Consider the following 25,468-nt stretch of genomic DNA (forward strand, 5'->3'; position numbering starts at 1 on the left):
TGCCATTTTGGGTCCATGGCCTGGAAACTCCCCAGATCTTAATCCCATTGAGAACTTGTGGTCAATCCTCAAGAGGCGGGTGGACAAACAAAAACCCACTAATTCTGACAAACTTCAAGAAGTGATTATGAAAGAATGGGTTGTATCAGTCAGGAATTGGCCCAGAAGCTGATTGAGAGCATGCGCAGTCGGATTGCAGAGGTCCTGAAAAAGAAGGGCCGACACTGCAAATACTGACTCCGCATAAATGTCATGTAATTGTCGATAAAAGCCTCTGAAACGTATGAAGTGCGAGTAATTATATTTCACTACTTTACAGAAACAACTGAGACAAAGACCTAAAAGCAGTTTAGCAGCAAACTCTGTGAAAACTAATATTTGTGTCATTCTCAAAACTTTTGGCCACGACTGTACATGCAATATTTTTACAACAAAGCTGAGTCTTCTCGCTATAAATGATAGCAAGAAAAAATATGGAAATTCATGGCATATTTTTTTTTAAACTGTTTTATTAACAGAATTGGAAAGACAACAGCATCATATACTTTTGTTGCCGAATACAGTATAGATATAGAAATCAAAAGACCTATGTGGCCCAATTCTCTTGATACAGAAAAGACTGTAAAGAAAAAATACAGCAACCGTCTAAACAATTTCTCTAACCAGCCATTGCAATGTTACACACCCTATTTCTTCAATTAACATATAGTGAATTTCAATATGTACAGGTGTCCCCATTAAACCGAATGAGCCCCGCTTCCTCGAGCTGCTGACATGGCTTGTGGCGAGGTTACATACATAGTTTGTGCTGCCCCACACCACAGGCCCCAAACTCTATCAAACGTTAGTGGTTTGTTGCGATGTTTGTACCCTAGTGCTACATATGGAAGGATCTGATTTATCTGTAATTTCCAGATGGTCAAGTTCGGTGTATTGGGGCTGAACCATCTCAGAGCAATGCATTTACGTGCCATAAGCAGGGATTCCCTCAGGAATATTGTCATATAGTGTTCCCAATTATCTTCATTCAGTATTCCTAACGGGCAGACCTCAGGAGTGCAGGGTACCCGAAAGCGGCAGTAAAGAGGAAAGCAGATCAGTCACCTCCCTCCAAAACATAACTATCTGGGTGCAGCTCCAAATCACGGGCCAGAAGTCGGCCTCCAGCTCCCCGCACCGCGGACACTCTGCCCATTCTATACATCCTAGCTGGTGGGAGATATGTCTGATGAATGATATATAATTGGATTATTTTGTTATTGATTGCAGGTGATACTTGTCAATGTGATTCCAATAAAGTCATTATGGATTCATCTGTGAGTGTGGGGATCCTTCTTTTCCATTTCTCTATTACTGGGAGGGGATTTGCACTGATCTTTGCTTGTACTAAGTACTAGTAGATCGCCGATACTAAGCCTCTGGGACCCTGGGTTCTGACAACTCCTACAAGTGAGAATTTGGAAACTCTGGTGCTGTTATGTGGAAATTTACTCTGTATTGCAGCTCTAAGTTGCCCGTATGAGAAGTAATGGGTACGTGGTATGTTGTACTTTTGTGCCAAAGTCTCAAATGTCATTATAATTCCTTGATCATAGATATCACCAAGGGTTGTAACTGCCGCCGATTTCCATTGTCTGCTCCCATCACCCCCTGCAAACTTGGCATGGACTGAGTTACAACCTCTGTAAACTTGGCCAGTGATTTAGCCTCTTTCCAAACCGTCTGCGCCAATTTATGCAGTGGTAGCATTGACCCCTCTAATACCAACCATAGAGTATTGCAGTTTAGGTAGGTTTTTAAGAAGTACTCTGAAGTAGGTATGTCTTCTCGTAAGATTTTGTTTTTATTAAAAAAATTTTTTTATATGAAACAGCCATACAGGATATTTATATCCGTATATATTCTAATTTCAATGTATACATAAAGAAAAATATACAATGTAATATACAGAGCATTAAAAATCATGCATAGTATATAATAAGGTCACATTATTGTGTTAGCAAATGACAGAGAAACTCTTTATGATCAAACCGGTAAGGACCGTAGTCTTTATTAATAAACTCAAGACCTGAAATTAAAATTATAATATACTCAACAATAATAGTTATGCTTAGTATATAAAAGGTAATTATTCACACAATTGTATTATCAAATTACAGAAATATGAAATCTTGAGATACTCTTTATTATCAAGCTAGTAAGGACCCAAGTCTTTATTAACAAACTCGAGACTTTGAAAATAAGATCATAGAGCGATCTATACTTCAGCTTATATGATTATTGTAACCATGTGTATGCCGCGTGCCCTTTAATGTATAAAACATAGATAACTGGGGGAGGGTAAGAGAAATTAAGGCTGGGGGGGCTATCAGGGCTCAAAATGTGAGCTTGACTCATCGGTATACAGACTTAATATCTGGAGTTAATCAAAGTAGGTTTAAGATGAAGTCACTTTTAACAAATGAGTTCCAAAGATCCCATGTTGTATGGTAGTGGTGTAACTTATCTTCTCTCAATAGTCTTCACTTCTCAAAGTTGTGCAGTGTGTGCATTTTCTTTAGCCACTCTGGAATTGAAGGGGGTGTTTTCTCTTTCACAATCTAGGGATTAAAGGTTTGGCAGAATTAAGGATATGCAGTGCGAGGGGATGTTTTATGTTCGAGGAGTGGCAGTCAAATACACTAAAGAAGAATCTCAACTCGGGTGTCAAAAATGTGACCCAGAATAGCAGAGATATTCCTCCAAAACACCTTCATGCACTTGCAGGTCAACCATTTTTCCTCACATCTCCAGCACAAGGGGGACACATCTGAGAACATACGATGTAATAATACCGGGGTTCTGTACCATCGTGACACCAGTTTAAAATGCATCTCCTGTATTTTTGAGGGTACTGACTTCGATCTAGCATTTAGGATGATATCTTTCGTTTCGGTATCATTAAGAGTGATCCCTAACTCTGATGCCCATTTGGAGAGATAGGAAGGAGGCGAGTCAGAGGTATTTATTATATTATATATAGTAGAGATCGGTCTCTTGACTGGAGAGACAATATTTATGCTTTTTTGGATTGTGGTCATTGTGCCGGCATACATACATAATTCCTCTGGGTAGCCATCTTATATGCTTCTGGCATATGTAAAAAAAACTGTGAACTCTCATCTTCCTGAAGCCTGGGTCGCCTATGATATAGATGGACACTTTTATTACCACTACTCTGTAAGGCCAGCAATAAAAGGTCATAAAGGCTATACCAGGCCCAGCTCATCCTGTTCTTTAAGATAAGATCAGCTCGCTGTCAAGCCTGGCTGGAGCGTGACGTCATTAATTTCCAGGTCTGGTTTGAGGAGAGCTAATAGCCCTTAATTAGCTCTGGGCATAAAACCAGTCCACTTTCATATTTCATTTATGAATCAACTTATGCCCTTTCTGACACCAGATCCAGGCTCTACAGAGTATTGTGGTTAATTGGGTATCAAATATGACTAGAGGATGTGATTCTGTAGCTGACCTATGGGTGGTAGGAGAACTACAGGTCCCAGCATTACCGTGTGTGGTCTCATTCTGTAGGTAAATAAATAAGGATCGCAAATATGTATTCTGTATAACAATATGCCGATGTATCAGGGAGATACGGGCTTAAGTATAATCCTCATTGTAGGAACTGAACTTTGATGGGGTCATAAAACACTTGGGGGCCAATCCCTAGGCTTCACAGTCACTCTGCTGCCATTGGCTGACAGGAGTAAGTCTCCTGCCCATGGCAGAGTTCATAAAAATCCATGCACAAGGACAGAGGAGAGAGACCCATGGAACATCACCAGACACTTAATTGGACATTGACGGCATATCCCTGTATCAGAAGAACTTTGAGGGTCTCCCCTGATACATACTGAAAAGGGGTTTGCAAGGATTCAAAAAGGACATATGAACGACCATCTGAAACCCTCCAGAGAAACTAAGTATTCTTTCATCTTTTTCCCTTTCATTTGAACTGTCGTGATTATTTATATTGTTATTATTATTCTGTAGATTTATAGTCATTTTCATTAGACTTGTCTGCACTGCTTTTTACCGCTTATTAAAGATTATAAAATCTAAATAGCCAAGTCTTCCATATTCTAAGCTGCTGAACAACGTACCTTGCCTTTGAAGAGACGTTACCAGGTAGTTAGTTAAATTGCATTTAGGAATTGTAGCTGGGGGTGATTGACTGCGGTTGGTCAGTAAGTGATATCCGGTTCATCCACTGATCTGTGTGATAGTGAATGACCCTGATAGTCGGCTCGTGGACCGGGAACCCACGTGGTGGCAGTTACCGAAGTGTAGTGGGGGGTGTTAGCCGAATGGTAATACCCCGGTTACGTGAGGTCTCTGTGTGTGCGCAGACTCCGTCACAGACCACTACGTCACAGCTGTGGGATCCGGAGCGATCGGATCCATAGTTCGTGACATTTTTCTGGTGGCAGCTTACGGGATTCTGTATGCTTAGAATATTAGTGCATGAAGTTATGTCCATAACTCTGTACTAAAGGATTGAAAAATTCTGGAAGACGAAGCACAGTGCGTTAGTTTTGATAGAATAATAATTCACGACAGTACCCTCCCCTCTCTCTTGTTTTCTGTCCTATCTTTTATTTGGCAATAATGTCCGAATCCGTGAATTATGACGTCTGGACCAACTAATGCTCAGTAACCCGGACTTATATTTTCGGCTGCTGGAGGCACGTCGGGCAGAGCGCAAGGCTGAGCTCGAGGCTGCAGAGCGCAAGGCTGAGCGCGAGGCTGCAGAGCGCGAGGCTGAGCGCGAGGCTGCAGAACGGGAAGCTGTCCGCAGGCATGAACTGGACCTGGCCCGAGTACAGCTTCAGGGGTCCGACCGGCATGCCACATCCACAGGCCCATCCCTGATGGTCAAGCCAAAACTGCCTGTGATGGAGTCTGAGAACTGTGACATTGATCTTTTCCTGCATGCTTTTGAAACCTCATGCCAGCAGTACCAGGTGCCAGAGCCACAGTGGGCGGGACTTCTAATGTCCGCACTGAAGGGCAAAGCTATGGAGGCCCTGGTCGGACTACCATTAGCAGAGCGTACCAGTTACGCGGTCATCAAAAAGGCTATTCTGGTCAAGTACCAGCTGACTCCAGAGACTTACCGTTTACGGTTCCGGTCCCTGCGGAGAGGGCCCGGAGATACTTTTATGGACCATCTGGGCAAGTTGCAGACCACCTTCCAACAGTGGTCTGATCCCCTCACAGAGGACACCAAGCAGTCCCTGGCGGATCTGATGGTCTGAGAACAGTTTGTCTCCAATTGCCCCACAGATGTGCAAAAATATGTATGTGAGCACAAGCCGAAGAGTGCGCGAGAGGCGGCCGAGCTAGCCGATGAATATGTCGCCATGCCCAGCACTCGGGCATTCAAAGACACTCTGTCCCGTCTGGGAGGAACCTCTTCATCTGCGTCTTCCTCCCGGCCAGCTTTGTCGGTTCCTGTCCAGCGACCCTTTCACAGGCCTGCACAAAGACCTGAAGGAGTCAAGCCAGCACCGACAGACGTGCGCAAGTGCTATGCGTGCGGCAAGCCAGGACACCTCAGCCACTCGTGCCCGGAGAAGAAGACAGCACCCCCTGGCAAGCTTGCCCGCAACCCATTATCTGTGCTGTTAGTGAATGGAGCTGCAAGACACACCGCAGACAACCTACAGTCGGTTACTGTGGGCAACCGATGCACCACAGGCTTCCGCGATACAGGAGCCAAAGTCACACTAGTTCGGCCTGAACTAGTGGATGACGCAGACCTTATTCCCGGCAAAAGCCTCACCATCACGGGAGTTGGGGGGGTGAGCCCTAATGTTCCCCTAGCTCGTGTTTTCCTTGATTGGGGGGCTGGGAGTGGAGTAAGGGAGGTGGGAGTCTCTGCGGAGATCCCCACAAATGTTTTATTAGGCACTGACCTAGGACGATTGGTCTCGTGCTACGTGCCCCCTGGAAGCACACAGGACTCACCCGTCCCTATGGAGGTCCCTGGACATCCCGAGGTACTGTGCAAGGATGTTTGCGTAACATCAGATAACCTTGGGGATGGACCTCGGGAGGTGGGGTGTGTGGGAGCAGTTCTCCTATGACAGGAGAGGTAGAGGGGATGGCGGGTGTATGTACGCAGGTAGCGGACATGTGTTTATCTGATTCAAGTTGTGCAAATGTTAAATGTGATGACATTATTGTGCCTGTGTTGCCTGTCACTCGCAGGGCTGCAAAAGCCGCAGCGGAACGCTCCATTGGGGAAGAGCAAGTGGAAGTGTCCCCTTCCACCGGTTCGGACCCCGTGGACTTAACCGCGTCAGAGCCTCAGCCACTGTCCCTGTTCGCCACAGGACAGCTGGCTGGGACTTGTAGTGCCGCCTTTGAGCAGGCCCTGCGAGATGACCCTACCTTGGAGCAGCTAAGAGGGTTAGCTGCCAGCCCTCCCACTGAGGGAGACAAATACCGAGTGTGTTGGGACAATGGGAAACTGTATAAGGAGGACATCTCCCACAGTGACAGTAGGGTGGGGCCACTCAAGAGGCAGCTCATTGTACCTGTGCAGTTCAGGGAACAATTACTGCAAGTGGCTCATGAGATCCCCTTAGCTGGTCACCTGGGAATAACCAAAACAAAGTCCCGGGTGATGCAGAATTTTTTCTGGCCTGGCCTCGGGGCAGATGTCGCCAAGTACTGCAGGTCCTGCGACACCTGTCAGCGAGTTGGCAAAGCAGGAGACCGTCACCGAGCTCCATTAAATCCCTTACCAATAATTGATGAACCCTTCAGGAGGGTGGCCGTGGACATCATTGGTCCACTGGCCATCCCCAGCAGTTCGGGTAAACGGTTCATATTAACCCTGGTGGATTACGCGACGCGCTACCCGGAAGCAGTGGCATTATCCTCCATTAGGGCGGACAAGGTTGCAGACGCCCTGCTGGGGATCTTCACGAGAGTGGGGTTCCCAGCTGAGCTTCTCAGCGACCAAGGACCTCAGTTCATGTCTGAACTAATGCAGGGGCTCTGTAGGAAAATACAGGTGAACCATATTGTAGCCAGCCTTTACCACCCACAAACAAACGGCCTCTGTGAGCGCTTCAATGGGACGTTGAAGCAGATGCTGAAGACGTTTGTGGAGGCGCAAGGGAAGGACTGGGAACGATATCTACCTCACCTGCTATTTGCCTACAGAGAGGTTCCCCAGGAGTCAACCGGGTTTTCGCCCTTCGAACTCCTGTATGGTCGACGAGTAAGAGGTCCCCTAGACCTAATCAGAGAGTCTTGGGAAGGCAAGGTTGCCGGAACTGAAGTCTCTGTAGTAGACTATGTCCTCAGGTTCCGAGACAAAATGGAGTCGCTGGTAGGTCTAGTACAGGAGAATATGGTGCAGGCCCAAAGCAAACAGAAGCAGTGGTATAACCACACTGCCCGAGAGAGAATCTACCAGGAGGGGCAGAAGGTCTATGTCCTGCTGCCAATGCGGCAAAACAAACTGCAAGCTGCATGGGAAGGGCCGTACCCCATTGTCAAATGTCTGAGTAAGGTAAATTATGTGGTGGGCCTTGGAGAGGGAGGTAGGAGACAGAAGACGTTTCATGTCAACATGCTCAAGGAGCATCACGAGAGAACGCCACATGTTATGCCGTTTGCAGCCTGCCGGAAAGGGAGGAGGCCGACCCCCTACTAGATCTGCTAGCTGACACTCGAGAGTTGGAGGTGGACTTAACCCTCAACCCTCAACTCTCGTCCCAGCAGAGATCTCAGCTCTTAGAAGTGTTGACGGCTCACCGTGACACTTTTACAGGGAAACCCGGGAGAACACACCTTGCAGTCCATCATGTGGACACAGGTACACATGCTCCCACAAAGCAGTCCGCCTACCGTATCTCAATGGAGGTCCAGGCAGACCTCAGGAGGGAGATCGAGGAGATGAAGCAGCTCGGGGTCATTCAGAAATCCCACAGCGCTTGGGCCTCACCGGTGGTTCTGGTCCCGAAGAAAGATCAGACAACCAGGTTCTGTGTGGATTATCGGAAACTGAATGCCATCACAACCTCGGATGCTTACCCCATGCCCAGGATTGATGAACTGTTAGATAAGTTGGCAGGAGCCAGCTACCTGACAATCATGGACCTGAGCAGGGGGTATTGGCAGATTCCCCTGACCTCGGAGGCTCAGGAGAAGTCGGCCTTCATCACCCCTTTCGGCTTATACGAATTTACTGTAATGCCGTTTGGGATGAAGAATGCGCCAGCCACCTTTCAAAGGCTTGTGAATGACTTGCTGGAAGGACTAGAAGAATGTGCTGTCGCCTATTTAGACGACATTGCCGTGTATAGCCCCACGTGGAAGGAGCATCTGGTGCACCTGTCGCAAGTACTGGACAAACTTGCTGCGGCTGGACTAACTGTTAAGCCTAGCAAGTGCCAGCTGGGCATGAATGAGGTCACTTACTTAGGCCACAGAGTAGGAGGAGGCACACTGAGGCCTGAAATAGAGAAGGTGAAAGCCATTACGAGATGGCCAACACCTCTCACCAAGAAGCAGGTCATGTCTTTCTTAGGAACGGCCGGGTACTATAGGAAGTTCATCCCGAACTATAGCGCCCTGGCCAAGCCTCTGACAGACTTGACCAAGAAGAAGCTGCCCAGGATGGTGTCATGGACGCCGGAATGCGAGCAAGGCTTCCAGGCCCTGAAGGATGCACTAGCCAGTGCTCCTGTGCTTCAGGCCCCAGATTTCACTCGGAAGTTTGTGGTCCACACGGATGCTTCCGCCTTTGGTCTGGGTGCAGTCCTGAGTCAGGTGAACCAGGCCGGGGAGGAGCATCCTGTACTATACCTGAGCCGTAAGTTACTGGCCAGGGAGACCAGCTACTCCACAATAGAGAAGGAGTGTTTAGCTATTGTGTGGTCCCTGCAAAAGCTACAACACTACCTGTATGGACGCAATTTCACAGTGATCACTGATCACAATCCCCTCAGCTGGTTGGCACGTCTCGCAGGAGACAATGCGAAACTGCTGAGATGGAGCCTGATTTTGCAGCAGTACAACTTCACCGTGCAGCACAGAAAAGGTAGTTTACATGGAAATGCCGACGGGTTGTCGCGGCAGGGAGAATCGGCCGGAGACGGCTGGGTTGCTGTGGAATAGGCTTGTGGCCATTTCCCCAGGCAACCTTTTAAAAGGGGGAGGTGTGCCGGCATACATACATAATTCCTCTGGGTAGCCATCTTATATGCTTCTGGCATATGTAAAAAAAAACTGTGAACTCTCATCTTCCTGAAGCCTGGGTCGCCTATGATATAGATGGACACTTTTATTACCACTACTCTGTAAGGCCAGCAATAAAAGGTCATAAAGGCTATACCAGGCCCAGCTCATCCTGTCCTATAAGATAAGATCAGCTCGCGTCAAGCCTGGCTGGAGCGTGACGTCATTAATTTCCAGGTCTGGTTTGAGGAGAGCTAATAGCCCTTAATTAGCTCTGGGCATAAAACCAGTCCACTTTCATATTTCATTTATGAATCAACTTATGCCCTTTCTGACACCAGATCCAGGCTCTACAGAGTATTGTGGTTAATTGGGTATCAAATATGACTAGAGGATGTGATTCTGTAGCTGACCTATGGGTGGTAGAAGAACTACAGGTCCCAGCATTACCGTGTGTGGTCTCATTCTGTAGGTAAATAAATAAGGATCGCAAATATGTATTCTGTATAAAAATATGCCGATGTATCAGGGAGATATGAGCTTAAGTATAATCCTCATTGTAGGAACTGAACTTTGATGGGGTCATAAAACACTTGGGGGCCAATCCCTAAGCTTCACAGTCCCTCTGCTGCCATTGGCTGACAGGAGTAAGTCTCCTGCCCATGGGAGAGTTCATAAAAATCCATGCACAAGGACAGAGGAGAGAGACCCATGGAACATCACCAGACACTTAATTGGACATTGACGGCATATCCCTGTATCAGAAGAACTTTGAGGGTCTCCCCTGATACATACTGAAAAGGGGTTTGCAAGGATTCAAAAAGGACATATGAACGACCATCTGAAACCCTCCAGAGAAACTAAGTATTCTTTCATCTTTTTCCCTTTCATTTGAACTGTCGTGATTATTTATATTGTTATTATTATTCTGTAGATTTATAGTCATTTTCATTAGACTTGTCTGCACTGCTTTTTACCGCTTATTAAAGATTATAAAATCTAAGTGGCCAAGTCTTCCATATTCTAAGCTGCTGAACAACGTACCTTGCCTTTGAAGAGACGTTACCAGGTAGTTAGTTAAATTGCATTTAGGAATTGTAGCTGGGGGTGATTGACTGCGGTTGGTCAGTAAGTGATATCCGGTTCATCCACTGATCTGTGTGATAGTGAATGACCCGGATAGTCGGCTCGTGGACCGGGAACCCACGTGGTGGCAGTTACCGAAGTGTAGTGGGGGGGTGTTAGCCGAGTGGTAATACCCCGGTCACGTGAGGTCTCTGTGTGTGCGCAGACTCCGTCACAGACCACTACGTCACAGCTGTGGGATCCGGAGCGATCGGATCCATAGTTCGTGACAGTCATGGGTAAAGAGAGGTAGTTGTAGGCCTCCGAAGCCAAAATACATCTTTTAAACTGTACATACTCTTTACTTGTAAAGTTTAGATTTTGGAAGTATAAATTTAAGTCATGTTTCGAGATAAATGTATTTCCACTGAAGGAGTTCCTCATTGGGGAGTTATACAGTTCTGCAGTGTCTATAATCTTCATCTTGACTGATTTCAGTTTAGACGGGATCAGTGTGCCTATTGGAGTGGTTGCACAGTATGTTGGCAAAAACGTATATGTTTGTTTAACCTATGCCAAACTTTCAGGGATAGTGCGGTTCAGAAATCTCTAGTTTTGGATAGAGGAGGTTTAGCAGTGTTTTCCCTGGTCTTCCATAAAAGTGTTTGCGGATTAGAAGGAAGAGATTCTCTCTCTAGTTCAAGCCATAATTTTCTGCTTGGTTTAACTGTCCATTCCAACAATTTGGTAATATGTACCGACATGTGATACTTCTGAAAGTCCGGGACGGCCAAGCCTCCTCTAGATCTGGGTCTAATAATTGTATCATAAGAGATTCTACTGCGTTTTGACCCCCAGATAAAGCTCATTATCTTTTTCTTAAGAAGGGTGTAAAACCGTTTAGGAGTCTGAATCGGCGGTGCTTGAAGGATGTATAAAGTTTTTGGTAGTGATATCGTCTTTATTGCATTTATTCTTCCAAACCAGGATATGAGGAGGTTTTCCCAGTCTTTCAGGTCTGTGTCTAGTCTAGATAGAAGGGGTAAGAAATGTAATTGGTATAAGTCAGCGATACTTCTACTAATATTGATACCTAAGTATTTAAAGGAGATAGGAGCTGGTTTTAAAGGGGAAGACGAGATCACCTCCTGCCAAGTGCTTTGAGGAACAGATACGTTATATATTTCAGATTTCTGCCGGTTTATTCTAGCCCCCAAGGGGCTGTATCCTTCAGTCCCACGCGATGTTATAGCCCGCATCCACTTTTATCAAGTTAAAGAAAAGTTCCTGAGAATTTTACGCCTAGATCCAACCCCATTGGCTTCTTACAAAGATATCTCGGTTTTCCCGGATCTGTCCGCAGCCATGCTGGTGAAAAGAAAGGAATACGCTCAATTCACCAGAATTCTTTGAGATCAGAAGATCCGATATAGATGGGGTTTCCCAGTTAAATTGCTAATTTATGTTAAAGTGCAGCTGACCGCTTGCAACTCCTCTCAAGATGTAGCGGTCCTTCTTAACAGGTGGGGTCTACTCCCTTAAGGCCCTGTCTCTGGGCACATTCAAAGGAACAAACTAGACAAAGTCCCCCCTGAGTGGGAACCAGCTTGACTTCCCGTGGTGCCGAGATATGTAAGAACTCTCTGCTAGTTAGTTTCCCCCTTACTACACAGTCTGCTTTCTCGGAACAGAGGTGGCCTCACTGCCTCTAAGCAGACTCCCTCTAATTTGTCTGTTCTTCATATGTGAATGCTAACGGTATTTTCACATATTTCCTATGTTGTATGTTACGGTTGTAATTTTCACTTATGCTGGTTATTGTACACTGATGGTGTCCCATCTCCACCTATAACACCCAGTGATGCCTGCCTAAGGCTTCGTATACTAATGATCTCCGAGGGGTTGCCTCTAGTAGGCATGTACGCTTTCCATATATCTCTTTATGGCCGAGTTAAAGTTCTACTCTAATAACTGAATTCCCAGTTTAGGCGGATCTCAATTGTGGCTTGATCTAATTCGCACTAAATGCGATGTGGCATTGATACAGGAATCTCATTTGCTGGAGGTAGATCAGCACAGGCGCACTCACCGCCTCTTTCCTCACATCTTCCACTCCCCAGCCGTTAAAAGACGTAAAGCTGGAACTTTTATTTAAGGCATCAGTGGCTTTTCTGCTACATCAATGTATAGCTGATATACTGGGTCGGTATGTTATTTTGATATGCTCTCTTGAAGGAAGGGCATAGACCATTGTCTCTGTATATGCACCGAATTCTAGACAGAAGTCTTTCTTCAACAAACTATGTAAAAAAACGCAAAAGGTGGCAAAGGGCACCATTATAACGGGAGGAGACTTCAATATTCCGATTGATTGCCTCTCACATGCTGGTGCCCTACGTGACGATCTGAGGCAGTCTCTTAAGATCTCCGGATTACACGATATCTGGCGCTACCAGCATGGGGAAGAGCGTGATTTCACGCATATCTCATCCTCGCATCGGTCGCAATCCCGCATTGATTATTTTTTAGTCTCTAGGGACCTTTTGCATAGTGTAGTTAGATCCGATATTATGGTAGCCACCTGGTCGGATCATGCCCCAATATCCTTACTAATAATGCTTTACATGCTCTAAATGTTTAAATCACGTTTTGCAAGCTAGAAGGATCCAATTGCGGTGGTATCTGACCCCTAATAGGTTAGCTCATTGCTCGCCGGGTTAGTCACCTCTCTGTTGGAGGAAATGCGGGAGCATAGGGACCCCTCTGCATATGTGGTGGGCGCGCCCATATACTCGCATGTTTTGGCGTAAAGTGGAAACCCTGATTCACCAGGCCACTGACTTCAAACTTACCCTTACCCCTGCTCTTACCATCCTAGGGGTGGGCCTGGCAGAAGTCGCTCCAAAGATGCGCTGGGTGGTGTCTCATATTCTGTCCGCTGCTCGTAATGTCATAGCCCATCAATGGGAACAGGCGCATACTCCTTTAATTACTGATGTAATTCAATCAATTAACCACCAAATGCATTGTGAAATGGTTTTTGGGCTCTCGTCTTCTGCCCGCATTCGCTAATCATTGGGTCCCATGGCTATCTAGTAGATTTGCAAATGCATTACCTGAATGCTTGAGGTCACCTATTTCTCCCGTCCCACCCATCTCTAGTCTCTCCCTCGATGGCATTGCCGCTGATGGGATGCTGTCTCCTCATGTTCCGTTTTTTGTGAGCTGGAACATTTATTGGAATTGTTAGACTCCACTGTGGACACCATATGTACATTGTATTGTACGGTTAGCTTTTGAAAATCTCAATAAAAATGTATTGAACATCAACAAGTAGATCAATTATCTATAAGCCATGTTATCAACTCTAAGAGTGAGCAAACAGCTTATGTAACCAGCATGAATAAGAACTTAGGCCTCTTTCACACTTGCGTTGTCCGGATCCGGCGTGTACTCCATGTGCCGGAATTACACGCTGGATCCGTAACACCGCAAGTGAACTGAAAGCATTTGAAGACTGATCCATCTTCAAAATGCTTTCAGTGTTACTATGGCACCCAGGACGCTATTAAAGTCCTGGTTAGTAACATAGTACATAAGGCCAAAAAAAGACATTTGTCCATCCAGTTCGGCCTGTCATCCTGCAAGTTGATCCAGAGGAAGGCAAAAAACCCCTGTGAGGTAGAGGCCAATTTTCCCCACTTTAGGGGAATAAAAATTCCTTCCCGACTCCAATCAGAATAAATCCCTGGATCAACGATCTCTCTCTAGTAGCTATAGCCTGTAATATTATTACACTCCAGAAATACATCCAGGCCCCTCCTGAATTCCTTTATTGTACTCACCATCACCACCTCCTCAGGCAGAGAGTTCCATAGTCTCACTGCTCTTACTGTAAAGAGTCCATAGTCTCACTGCTCTTACCGTAAAGAGTCCATAGTCTCACTGCTCTTACAGTATAGAGTCCATAGTCTCACTGCTCTTACAGTATAGAGTCCATAGTCTCACTGCTCTTACTGTAAAGAGTCCATAGTCTCACTGCTCTTACCGTAAAGAGTCCATAGTCTCACTGCTCTTACAGTAAAGAGTCCATAGTCTCACTGCTCTTACTGTAAAGAGTCCATAGTCTCACTGCTCTTACCGTAAAGAGTCCATAGTCTCACTGCTCTTACTGTAAAGAGTCCATAGTCTCACTGCTCTTACCGTAAAGAGTCCATAGTCTCACTGCTCTTACTGTAAAGAGTCCATAGTCTCACTGCTCTTACCGTAAAGAGTCCATAGTCTCACTGCTCTTACAGTAAAGAGTCCATAGTCTCACTGCTCTTACCGTAAAGAGCCCATAGTCTCACTGCTCTTACAGTATAGAGTCCACAGTCTCACTGCTCTTACAGTATAGAGTCCATAGTCTCACTGCTCTTACCATAAAGAGTCCATAGTCTCACTGCTCTTACCGTAAAGAGCCCATAGTCTCACTGCTCTTACAGGTATAGAGTCCATAGTCTCACTGCTCTTACAGTACAGAGTCCATAGTCTCACTGCTCTTACCGTAAAGAGTCCATAGTCTCACTGCTCTTACAGTATAGAGTCCATAGTCTCACTGCTCTTACAGTAAAGAGTCCATAATCTCACTGCTCTTACAGTAAAGAGTCCATAGTCTCACTGCTCTTACAGTAAAGAGTCCATAGTCTCACTGCTCTTACAGTATAGAGTCCATAGTCTCACTGCTCTTACAGTAAAGAGTCCATAGTCTCGCTGCTCTTACAGTATAGAGTCCATAGTCTCACTGCTCTTACAGTAAAGAGTCCATAGTCTCACTGCTCTTACAGTAAAGAGTCCATAGTCTCACTGCTCTTACAGTAAAGAGTCCATAGTCTCACTGCTCTTACAGTAAAGAGTCCATAGTCTCGCTGCTCTTACAGTAAAGAGTCCATAGTCTCGCTGCTCTTACAGTATAGAGTCCATAGTCTCGCTGCTCTTACAGTAAAGAGTCCATAGTCTCGCTGCTCTTACCGTAAGGAGCCCATAGTCTCGCTGCTCTTACCGTAAAGAGCCCATAGTCTCGCTGCTCTTACAGTAAAGAGCCCATAGTCTCACTGCTCTTACAGTAAAGAGCCCATAGTCTCACTGCTCTTACAGTAAAGAGCCCATAGTCTCACTGCTCTTACAGTAAAGAGTCCATAGTCTCACTGCTCTTACAGTAAAGAGTCCATAGTCTCACTGCTCTTACCGTAAAGAGCCCATAGTCTCACTGCTCTTACAGTAAAGAGTCCATAGTCTCACTGCTCTTACAGTAAAGAGTCCATAGTCTCACTGCTCTTACAGTATAGAGTCCATAGTCTCACTGCTCTTACAGTATAGAGTCCATAGTCTCGCTGCTCTTACAGTAAAGAGCCCATAGTCTCGCTGCTCTTACCGTAAAGAGCCCATAGTCTCGCTGCTCTTATAGAAAAGAGTCCATAGTCTCACTTCTCTTACAGTAAAGAGCCCATAGTCTCACTGCTCTTACAGTAAAGAGCCCATAGTCTCACTGTTCTTACAGTAAAGAGTCCATAGTCTCACTGCTCTTACCGTAAAGAGTCCATAGTCTCACTGCTCTTACAGTAAGGAGTCCATAGTCTCACTGCTCTTACCGTAAAGAGCCCATAGTCTCACTGCTCTTACAGTATAGAGTCCATAGTCTCGCTGCTCTTACAGTAAAGAGTCCATAGTCTCGCTGCTCTTACCGTAAAGAGTCCATAGTGTCACTGCTCTTACCGTAAAGAGTCCATAGTCTCACTGCTCTTACCGTAAAGAGTCCATAGTCTCACTGCTCTTACAGTAAAGAGTCCATAGTCTCACTGCTCTTACAGTATAGAGTCCATAGTCTCACTGCTCCTACAGTAAGGAGTCCATAGTCTCACTGCTCTTACCGTAAAGAGCCCATAGTCTCACTGCTCTTACAGTATAGAGTCCATAGTCTCACTGCTCTTACAGTATAGAGTCCATAGTCTCACTGCTCTTACAGTATAGAGTCCATAGTCTCACTGCTCTTACAGTAAAGAGTCCATAGTCTCACTGCTCTTACAGTACAGAGTCCATAGTCTCACTGCTCTTACAGTAAAGAGTCCATAGTCTCACTGCTCTTACAGTATAGAGTCCATAGTCTCACTGCTCTTACAGTATAGAGTCCATAGTCTCACTGCTCTTACAGTAAAGAGTCCATAGTCTCACTGCTCTTACAGTATAGAGTCCATAGTCTCACTGCTCTTACAGTAAAGAGTCCATAGTCTCACTGCTCTTACAGTACAGAGTCCATAGTCTCACTGCTCTTACAGTAAAGAGTCCATAGTCTCACTGCTCTTACAGTATAGAGTCCATAGTCTCACCGCTCTTACAGTATAGAGTCCATAGTCTCACTGCTCTTACAGTATAGAGTCCATAGTCTCACTGCTCTTACCGTAAAGAGTCCATAGTCTCACTGCTCTTACAGTAAAGAGTCCATAGTCTCACTGCTCTTACAGTATAGAGTCCATAGTCTCACTGCTCTTACAGTACAGAGTCCATAGTCTCACTGCTCTTACAGTACAGAGTCCATAGTCTCACTGCTCTTACAGTATAGAGTCCATAGTCTCACTGCTCTTACAGTATAGAGTCCATAGTCTCACTGCTCTTACAGTAAAGAGTCCATAGTCTCACTGCTCTTACAGTAAAGAGTCCATAGTCTCACTGCTCTTACAGTAAAGAGTCCATAGTCTCACTGCTCTTACAGTATAGAGTCCATAGTCTCACCGCTCTTACAGTAAAGAGTCCATAGTCTCACTGCTCTTACAGTATAGAGTCCATAGTCTCACTGCTCTTACAGTATAGAGTCCATAGTCTCACTGCTCTTACAGTATAGAGTCCATAGTCTCACTGCTCTTACAGTATAGAGTCCATAGTCTCACTGCTCTTACAGTAAAGAGTCCATAGTCTCACTGCTCTTACAGTAAAGAGTCCATAGTCTCACTGCTCTTACAGTAAAGAGTCCATAGTCTCACCGCTCTTACAGTAAAGAGTCCATAGTCTCACTGCTCTTACAGTATAGAGTCCATAGTCTCACTGCTCTTACAGTAAAGAGTCCATAGTCTCACTGCTCTTACAGTAAAGAGTCCATAGTCTCACTGCTCTTACAGTAAAGAGTCCTCTTCTATGTTTGTGTACAAACCTTCTTTCCTCCAGACGCAGAGGATGTCCCCTCGTCACAGTCACGGGGATAAATAGATGATGGGAGTGATCTCTGTACTGACCCCTGATATATTTATACATAGTTATTAGATCTCCCCTCAGTCGTCTTTTTTCTAAAGTGAATAACCCTAATGCTGATAATGTTTCAGGGTACTGTAGTTGCCCCATTCCAGTTATTACTTTAGTTGCCCTCCTCTGGACCCTCTCCAGCTCTGCTATGTCTGCCTTGTTCACAGGAGCCCAGAACTGTACACAGTACTCCATGTGTGGTCTGACTAATGATGTGTAAAGTGGTAGGACTATGTTCTCATCACGGGAATCTATGCCCCTTTTGATGCAACCCATTATCTTATTGGCTTTGGCAGCAGCTGTCTGACACTGGTTTTTGCAGCTTAGTTTGCTGTTTATTAAAATTCCTAGATCTTTTTCCATGTCAGTGTTACCGAGTGTTTTACCATTTAGTATGTACGGGTGACTTGCATTATTCCTTCCCATGTGCATAACTTTACATTTGTCAGTGTTAAACCTCATCTGCCACTTATCTGCCCAAGCCTCCAATCTATCCAGATCCCTCTGTAGTAGTATACTGTCCTCTGTAGTGTATATACAGTATACTGTCCTCTGTAGTATATATACAGTATACTGTCCTCTGTAGTATATATACTGTATACTGTTCTCTGTAGTATATATACTGTATACTGTCCTCTGTAGTATATATACAGTATACTGTCCTCTGTAGTATATATACAGTATACTGTCCTCTGTAGTATATATACAGTATACTGTCCTCTTCAGTGTTAATTACTTTACACAGTTTAGTGTCATCTGCGAAAATTGATACTTTACTATGCAAGCCTTCTACAAGATCATTAATAAATATATTGAAGAGAATAGGGCCCAATACTGACCCCTGAGGTACCCCACTAGTGACAGTGACCCCTCCAGTACTGACCCCTGAGGTACCCCACTAGTGACAGTGACCCCCCCTAATACTGACCCCTGAGGTACTCCACTAGTGACAGTGACCCCTCCAGTACTGACCCCTGAGGTACCCCACTGGTGACACTGACCCAATCTGAGTGTGTACCATTAATACCCACCCTCTGTTTTCTATCACTGAGCCAGTTACTTACCCACATACAGACGTTTTCTCCCAGTCCGAGCATTCTCATTTTATATACTAACCTTTTATGTGGTACAGTGTCAAATGCTTTGGAGAAGTCCAGATACACGACATCCATTGATTCGCCGCTGTCAAGTCTAGAACTTACCTCCTCGTAGAAACTGATTAAATTAGTCTGACATGACCGATCCCTCATGAAGCCATGCTGATATGGCGGTATTTGCTTATTTCCGTTGAGATGCTCTAACATAGCATCTCTCAGAAAACCTTCACACAGTTTACCCACAACAGATGTTACACTTACCGGCCTATAGTTTCCAGGCTCTGTTTTTGGACCCTTTTTGAATATTAGCACCACATTTGCCATGTGCCAATCCTGTGGGACATTCCCTGTCAGTATAGAGTCTGCAAATATCAGAAATAAGGGTCCGACTATGACATTACTTAATTCCCTTAGGATACGGGGGTGTATGCCATCTGGTCCTGGCGATTTGTCTATTTTAATCTTTTTAAGTCGCTGTTGTACTTCTTCCTGGGTCAGACAGTACACTTTTAATGGGGAATTTATTTCAACATTCGGCATGTCATCTGACAGTTGCCATAGTAGGAGCGGGGAGCGGGAGAGCGGTATACTTACAGTCCGCGCAGCTCCCGGGGCGCTCCAGAATGACGTCAGAGCGCCCCATGCACATGGATGACGTGCCATGCGATCACATCATCCATGCGCGTGGGGCGCCCTGACGTCACTCTGGAGCGCCCCGGGAGCCGCACGGACGGTAAGTATACTGCTCCCCCGCTCCCCACTACACTTTACCATGGCAAACAGGACTTTAGCATCCTGGCAGCCATGGTAACTATTCAGAAAAAGCTAAATGTTGGATCCGGTAATGCACTGAAATGACGTTTAGCTTAAAGGGGTTATCCCATCATAATGATCACTGTTAAATCTGTTAATTATTTGACAGTGATCATTTTTGTAAATATACTTTATTAACAAATTCCCACCGATTAGGATAAAATTCATCCCCACTTACCTTATTGTTGTGACTCGGTCTCCCCTGGTTACGACCACCGCTCTTCTCCAAAATCCAGATGGTCGCGCTTGCCCAGAAGACTCCTTCTTTTCTCCCGGCCGGGCCGCTCGCTGTTCTGAACGCGCACGCTGCCGCGCATGCGCGACGGTGACTTCTTCCCGGCCAGAATAGTACAGAGCTGCGAACGCACACGCCGGCTCTGTACTATACTGGGCAGGAATAAGTCACCATTGCGCATGCGCGGCGGCGTGCACGTTCAGTCCAGCGCGCGGCATGGCCGGGAGAAGACTTCAATCAAGATGAAGCCCGCCCCCAGCCAGAATCAAGGAAGTGAACGTGCGGTGGCAGCAGGTAAGTTTAAAAACGCAAAGTGGGATAACCCCTTTAAGGCCGGATCCGGATTAATGCCTTTCAATGGGCATTAATTCCGGATCCGGCCTTGCGGCAAGTGTTCAGGATTTTTGACCGGAGCAAAAAGCGCAGCATGCTGCAGTATTTTCTCCGGCCAAAAAACGTTCCGGTCCGGAACTGAAGACATCCTGATGCATCCTGAACGGATTTCTCTCTATTCAGAATGCATTGGGATAAAACTGATCAGGATTCTTCCGGCATAGAGCCCCGACGACGGAACTCTATGCCGGAAGACAAGAACGCAAGTGTGAAAGAGCCCTTACTCATGTAACTAGGTATTAAAGTGCGGTGTAAGTGTATTATACCAGAGAGTTTCGTTACATATTTCAGTCCCCTGCAGGTCTTCGTTGTAGCTTCTGCGGTGCTTTAGGGACGGATAATCCTTCTGAGGTTCTCGCTGTCTTTGGTGTGGTTACCATCGTCCATTGGGGTACCTCTGGAACAGGTGGTTCAGCTTCCTATGTGTCACCTACAATCCAATCTTTAATTGTCAGTTCCTGAAGATTTAATTTCTGGGTGGCAAAAAGTACATCTTTGGGATCTCTAATCACCATGGGTTTTCCATTATGGGTAATAAGGAGTCCAAACGGGAAAAGCCACTTGTATTTTATCCCTCTTTCTCTTAGTGTAGTGGGGAGTGGTTGTAAGTGCCACTGAAGAAGGGGAAAGTTATCCCCGAAACGCGTCTGGTAAATGTCTCACCCCACAAGAACCTGAGTCGCGACTTAACAGTGCACTGTTACCTACAATTACCTCGAGGATATAAAAAAAAAAGACGCATCGCAAAACCTGCTTCAACCCGCAGGAAGATCAGTACTGTGAGTATAACCCACGTGACAAACTGACTTACTATTGAGACACCGACGAAACAGAAGCCGGGACGCCGGTCTGTAACCGCATACAACAACCAACACAAGAAACTAAAAACCAGCTGGGAAGAAAAGGAGGTAAGGCCATGAACGTGGGTCACTAGTATTGATTTTGATGCGCACCTTGCGAATACCGTCAGCATTGATTCTTTATGCAAACTTTGGTGAATATTCTCACTTTCCAAGTATTGAATCTAGAGTATTTGAAAAGTGGGTGAACGCACTTGTTTGCTGCTGAGCCATACCTTCGTCCACTAGAACAGTTCTAATTACTATCCTATGATACCTATGGACTGTGTGCATTCCTACGGCAGCTCAAACTATTGCCACATGTGCTATACCAACATCTCGCCATCTACTAAAACCTGTGCACCATTTCTTGTCACAACAATTTTTTGCATAATAACAAAGCAGGACATATACCAAAGAAATACCTTAGGGTATCTGCAATTTTTGTGGACATTCACTAGCGGTTGATTCTATATTGTCAGGTGATGAATGATATTGCGAGTCATCAATTGAATCCACGGACAATTGAATCCATTGGGCAGATTGGGAATACTGCATTTTATATTGTTTATATTTATTTTTATGTGCATTTTATTGTATTTTAATTAGTATACACAGCCGTAATAAATTGTGAAGCTTATTCCGTGCCGCCCCGTATGTACTAGTGTGAAACTTAGGGCTGCACGATAAATCGAAAAAATAATCGAATCGCGATAATCGGCAAATGCGATATGGCGATTTGGCCGACCCGAAAATGCCGTGATCATATATGAAGGGCCCCGCGCACATAACTGGCTCTGTGTGTAAAGTATGTTACTCCTGTGTGACACAATCTCTCTCCTATTGATAACAGGTCCGGCCTCTGTACTCGCTGTCACTATGAATGCACTGCAGCGAGCGGCCGGCCGGCGCGGGACTGACGTCACTTAGTAACGCTCCTCCCACTTCAGGAAGCAGGAGCGTTACTAAGTGACTCACGCGCCGGCCGGCCGCTCGCTGCAGAGCATTCATAGTGACAGTCAGTACAGAGGCCGGACCTGTTATCAATAGGAGAGAGATTGTGTCACACAGGAGTAACATACTTTACACACGGAGCCAGTTATGTGCGCAGTTTAGGACACATGAGGGGACACATAGGGCCATGAGGGGGACCAGCATAAGATGCTATATGTCTTATGCTGCCCCCCCTCATGGCCCTATGTGTCATAGCACACATCCCCTATAACAGCGTCCTCCACAGATCCACCCCATAACAGCGTCCTCCACAGATCCCCCATATAACAGCGTCCTCCACAGATCCCCTATAACAGCGTCATCCACAGATCCCCCATAACAGCGTCCTCCACAGATCCACCCCATAACAGCGTCCTCCACAGATCCCCCATATAACAGCGTCCTCCACAGATCCCCCATATAACAGCGTCCTCCACAGATCCCCCATAACAGCGTCCTCCACAGATCCCCCATAACAGCGTCCTCCACAGATCCCCCATAACAGCGTCCTCCACAGATCCCCCACATAACAGCGTCCTCCACAGATCCCCCACAACACAGCATCATCCACAGATCCCCCACAACACAGCGTCATCCACAGATCCCCCACAACACAGCGTCATCCACAGATCCCCCACAACACAGCGCCATCCACAGATCCCCCACAACACAGCGTCATCCACAAATCCCCCACAACACAGCGTCATCCACAGATCTCCCACAACACAGCGTCCTCCACAGATCCCCCACAACACAGCGTCATCCACAGATCCCCCACAACACAGCGTCATCCACAGATCCCCCACACAGCGTCATCCACGCGTCATCCACAGATCCCCACAACACAGCGCCCTCCACAGATCCCCCATAACAGCGTCCTCCACAGATCCCCCATAACAGCGTCCTCCACAGATCCCCCATAACAGCGTCCTCCACAGATCCCCCACAACACAGCGTCATCCACAGATCCCCACAACACAGCGTCATCCACAGATCCCCCACAACACAGCGTCATCCACAGATCCCCCACAACACAGCGTCATCCACAGATCCCCCACAACACAGCGTCATCCACAGATCCCCCACAACACAGCGCCATCCACAGATCCCCCACAACACAGCGTCATCCACAAATCCCCCACAACACAGCGTCATCCACAGATCCCCCACAACACAGCGTCATCCACAGATCCCCCACAACACAGCGTCATCCACAGATCCCCACAACACAGCGCCATCCACAGATCCCCCACAACACAGCGTCATCCACAGATCCCCCACAACACAGCGTCATCCACAGATCCCCCACAACACAGCGCCATCCACAGATCCCCACAACACAGCGCCATCCACAGATCTCCCACAACACAGCGCCATCCACAGATCTCCCACAACACAGCGCCATCCACAGATCCCCCACAACAGTGCATCATCCACAGATCCCCCATAACACAGCGTCATCCACAGATCCCCCACAACACAGCGCCATCCACAGATCCCCTATAACTATGTCATACCCAGCCGCGTCAGCGGCTCATATGGGAAAATCCAAGCAAATAGACCTCTAGCACAATTCCCTTAAAATATCGCATCGCATATCGTTATCGCAATTTTTAGGGCCCTAATCGCAATCGCACAAAATTCCCATATCGTGCAGCCCTAGTGCCAATCTTCTATTGTTATTAGCTTAATTTGAAGGGTGAATCCACTTAGATTGTGCACCTTCCGTGTGTGTGAGCGATTTCCATCAACCTATTGAATGGTTGTAAGTTTCGTCTTAATTCTAAAGTTTGCCTGGAGATGTCCTGGAAAATACGAATCTCTCTATCCTCATATTTAATATTTTTGGCCGATCTAGCTTTCTGTACAATTTCTTCCTTTATTTTAAAATCCAGAAGGCAGCAAAGTATATCTCTTGGAGCATCAATGTCAGAATTCCTCGGTCTATACACTCTATGGACCCTCTGGAAACCTAGATCAAAAGATTCTTCCTTGTTCAAAAGTTCACAATTTTTTTTAGAAAGTACTGTTATTAATTCTTCGTCTGTGACTTTTTCAGTTACCGTATTTTTTGCCCTATAAGACGCACCTAGGTTTTTGAGGAGGAAAATAAGAAAAAATTTATTTTTAACCAAAAGGTGTGCTTTTGATGGGTTTTGAACTAATGGTCTGTGCGTGACACTATTATGGGGGATCTGTGGATGGCACTGTTATGGGGGGGGTGATCTGTGGATGGCACTGTTATGGGGGGGTGATTTGTGGATGGCACTGTTATGGGGGGTGATCTGTGGATGGCACTGTTATGAGGGGGTGATCTGTGGATGGCACTGTTATGGGGGGTGATCTGTGGATGGCACTGTTATGGGGGGTGATCTGTGGATGGCACTGTTATGGGGGGTGATCTGTGGATGGCACTGTTATGGGGGGTGATCTGTGGATGGCACTGTTATGGGGGGTGATCTGTGGATGGCACTGTTATGGGGGGTGATCTGTGGATGGCACTGTTATGGGGGGTGATCTGTGGATGGCACTGTTATGGGGGGTGATCTGTGGATGGCACTGTTATGGGGGGGGTGATCTGTGGATGGCACTGTTATGGGGGGGGATCTGTGGATGGCACTGTTATGGGGGGGGTGATTTGTGGATGGCACTGTTATGGGGGGGGTTATCTGTGGATGGCACTGTTATGGGGGGTGATCTGTGGATGGCACTGTTATGGGGGGTGATCTGTGGATGGCACTGTTATGGGAGGTGATCTGTGGATGGCACTGTTATGGGAGGTGATCTGTGGATGGCACTGTTATGGGAGGTGATCTGTGGATGGCACTGCTATATATGTGTCACCCACAGATCCCCCACCCCATAATAGTGGCATCCACAGATGCCCTTATATACCATAGCTAAACCTGTGGGAGGGAGGAGGGGCCGGTGTCATGAAAATGCGGCGGGGCCGGTGCGGTCACTGTACTCCGGCCCCACCGCTCACTTACTTCCTTAATGCCTAAACATTTTATAATAGCTTTAATTGACGTTCCGATCCCCAGCCCCATCTGTACTACCATACTTACTAAATGTCCTGTAGAAGGCAGAGCAGGGCGGCCGGAACTCACTGATGTCATGTGACGTGCCTGCGCCGCCTACTTTATGAATGAAGTAGGCGGCGCAGGCAGGTGACGTCAGTGAGTTACGGCCGGCCGCCCTGCTCTGCCTGCTACAGGACATTTAGTAAGTACGGTGGTACAGATGGGGCTGGGGATCGGAACGTAAATTAAAGCTATTATAAAATGTTTAAGCAATAAAGCAATGAGTGAGCGGCGGGGCCGGAGTACAGTGACCGCACCGCCCCATTTGCATGACACCGGACCCTCCTCCCTCCCCCCTCCAGCTGATACATCGCAGACTGCGATATAAAATGGCAGCATTCGCCCCATAAGACGCAGGGGCATTTTGCCCCCACTTTTGGGGGGAAAAAGTGCGTCTTATGGGGCGAAAAATATGGTAGGCCTTTGATCCTCAGATTGTTT

At 46.4% G+C, this 25,468-nt stretch overlaps 2 protein-coding genes across 3 annotated transcripts in view; both read right to left on the bottom strand.

The window, feature by feature from the left end:
- The window catches only part of LOC122939174 (gastrula zinc finger protein XlCGF71.1-like), a 172,672-nt gene that overhangs the window by 60,035 nt on the left and 87,169 nt on the right, over positions 1 to 25,468 (bottom strand). The window lies entirely within an intron of this gene.
- The window catches only part of LOC122939182 (gastrula zinc finger protein XlCGF66.1-like), a 66,338-nt gene continuing 42,865 nt past the window's right edge, over positions 1,996 to 25,468 (bottom strand). The window contains exon 6 of the mRNA XM_044295207.1: positions 1,996 to 2,600. Within this exon, the coding sequence (XP_044151142.1) occupies positions 2,523 to 2,600 (78 nt within the window). The 3' untranslated portion in view covers positions 1,996 to 2,522. The remainder of the gene's footprint in view (positions 2,601 to 25,468) is intronic.

Source organism: Bufo gargarizans, chromosome 5, assembly GCF_014858855.1.
Source record: "Bufo gargarizans isolate SCDJY-AF-19 chromosome 5, ASM1485885v1, whole genome shotgun sequence".
Lineage (NCBI taxonomy): Eukaryota > Metazoa > Chordata > Amphibia > Anura > Bufonidae > Bufo > Bufo gargarizans.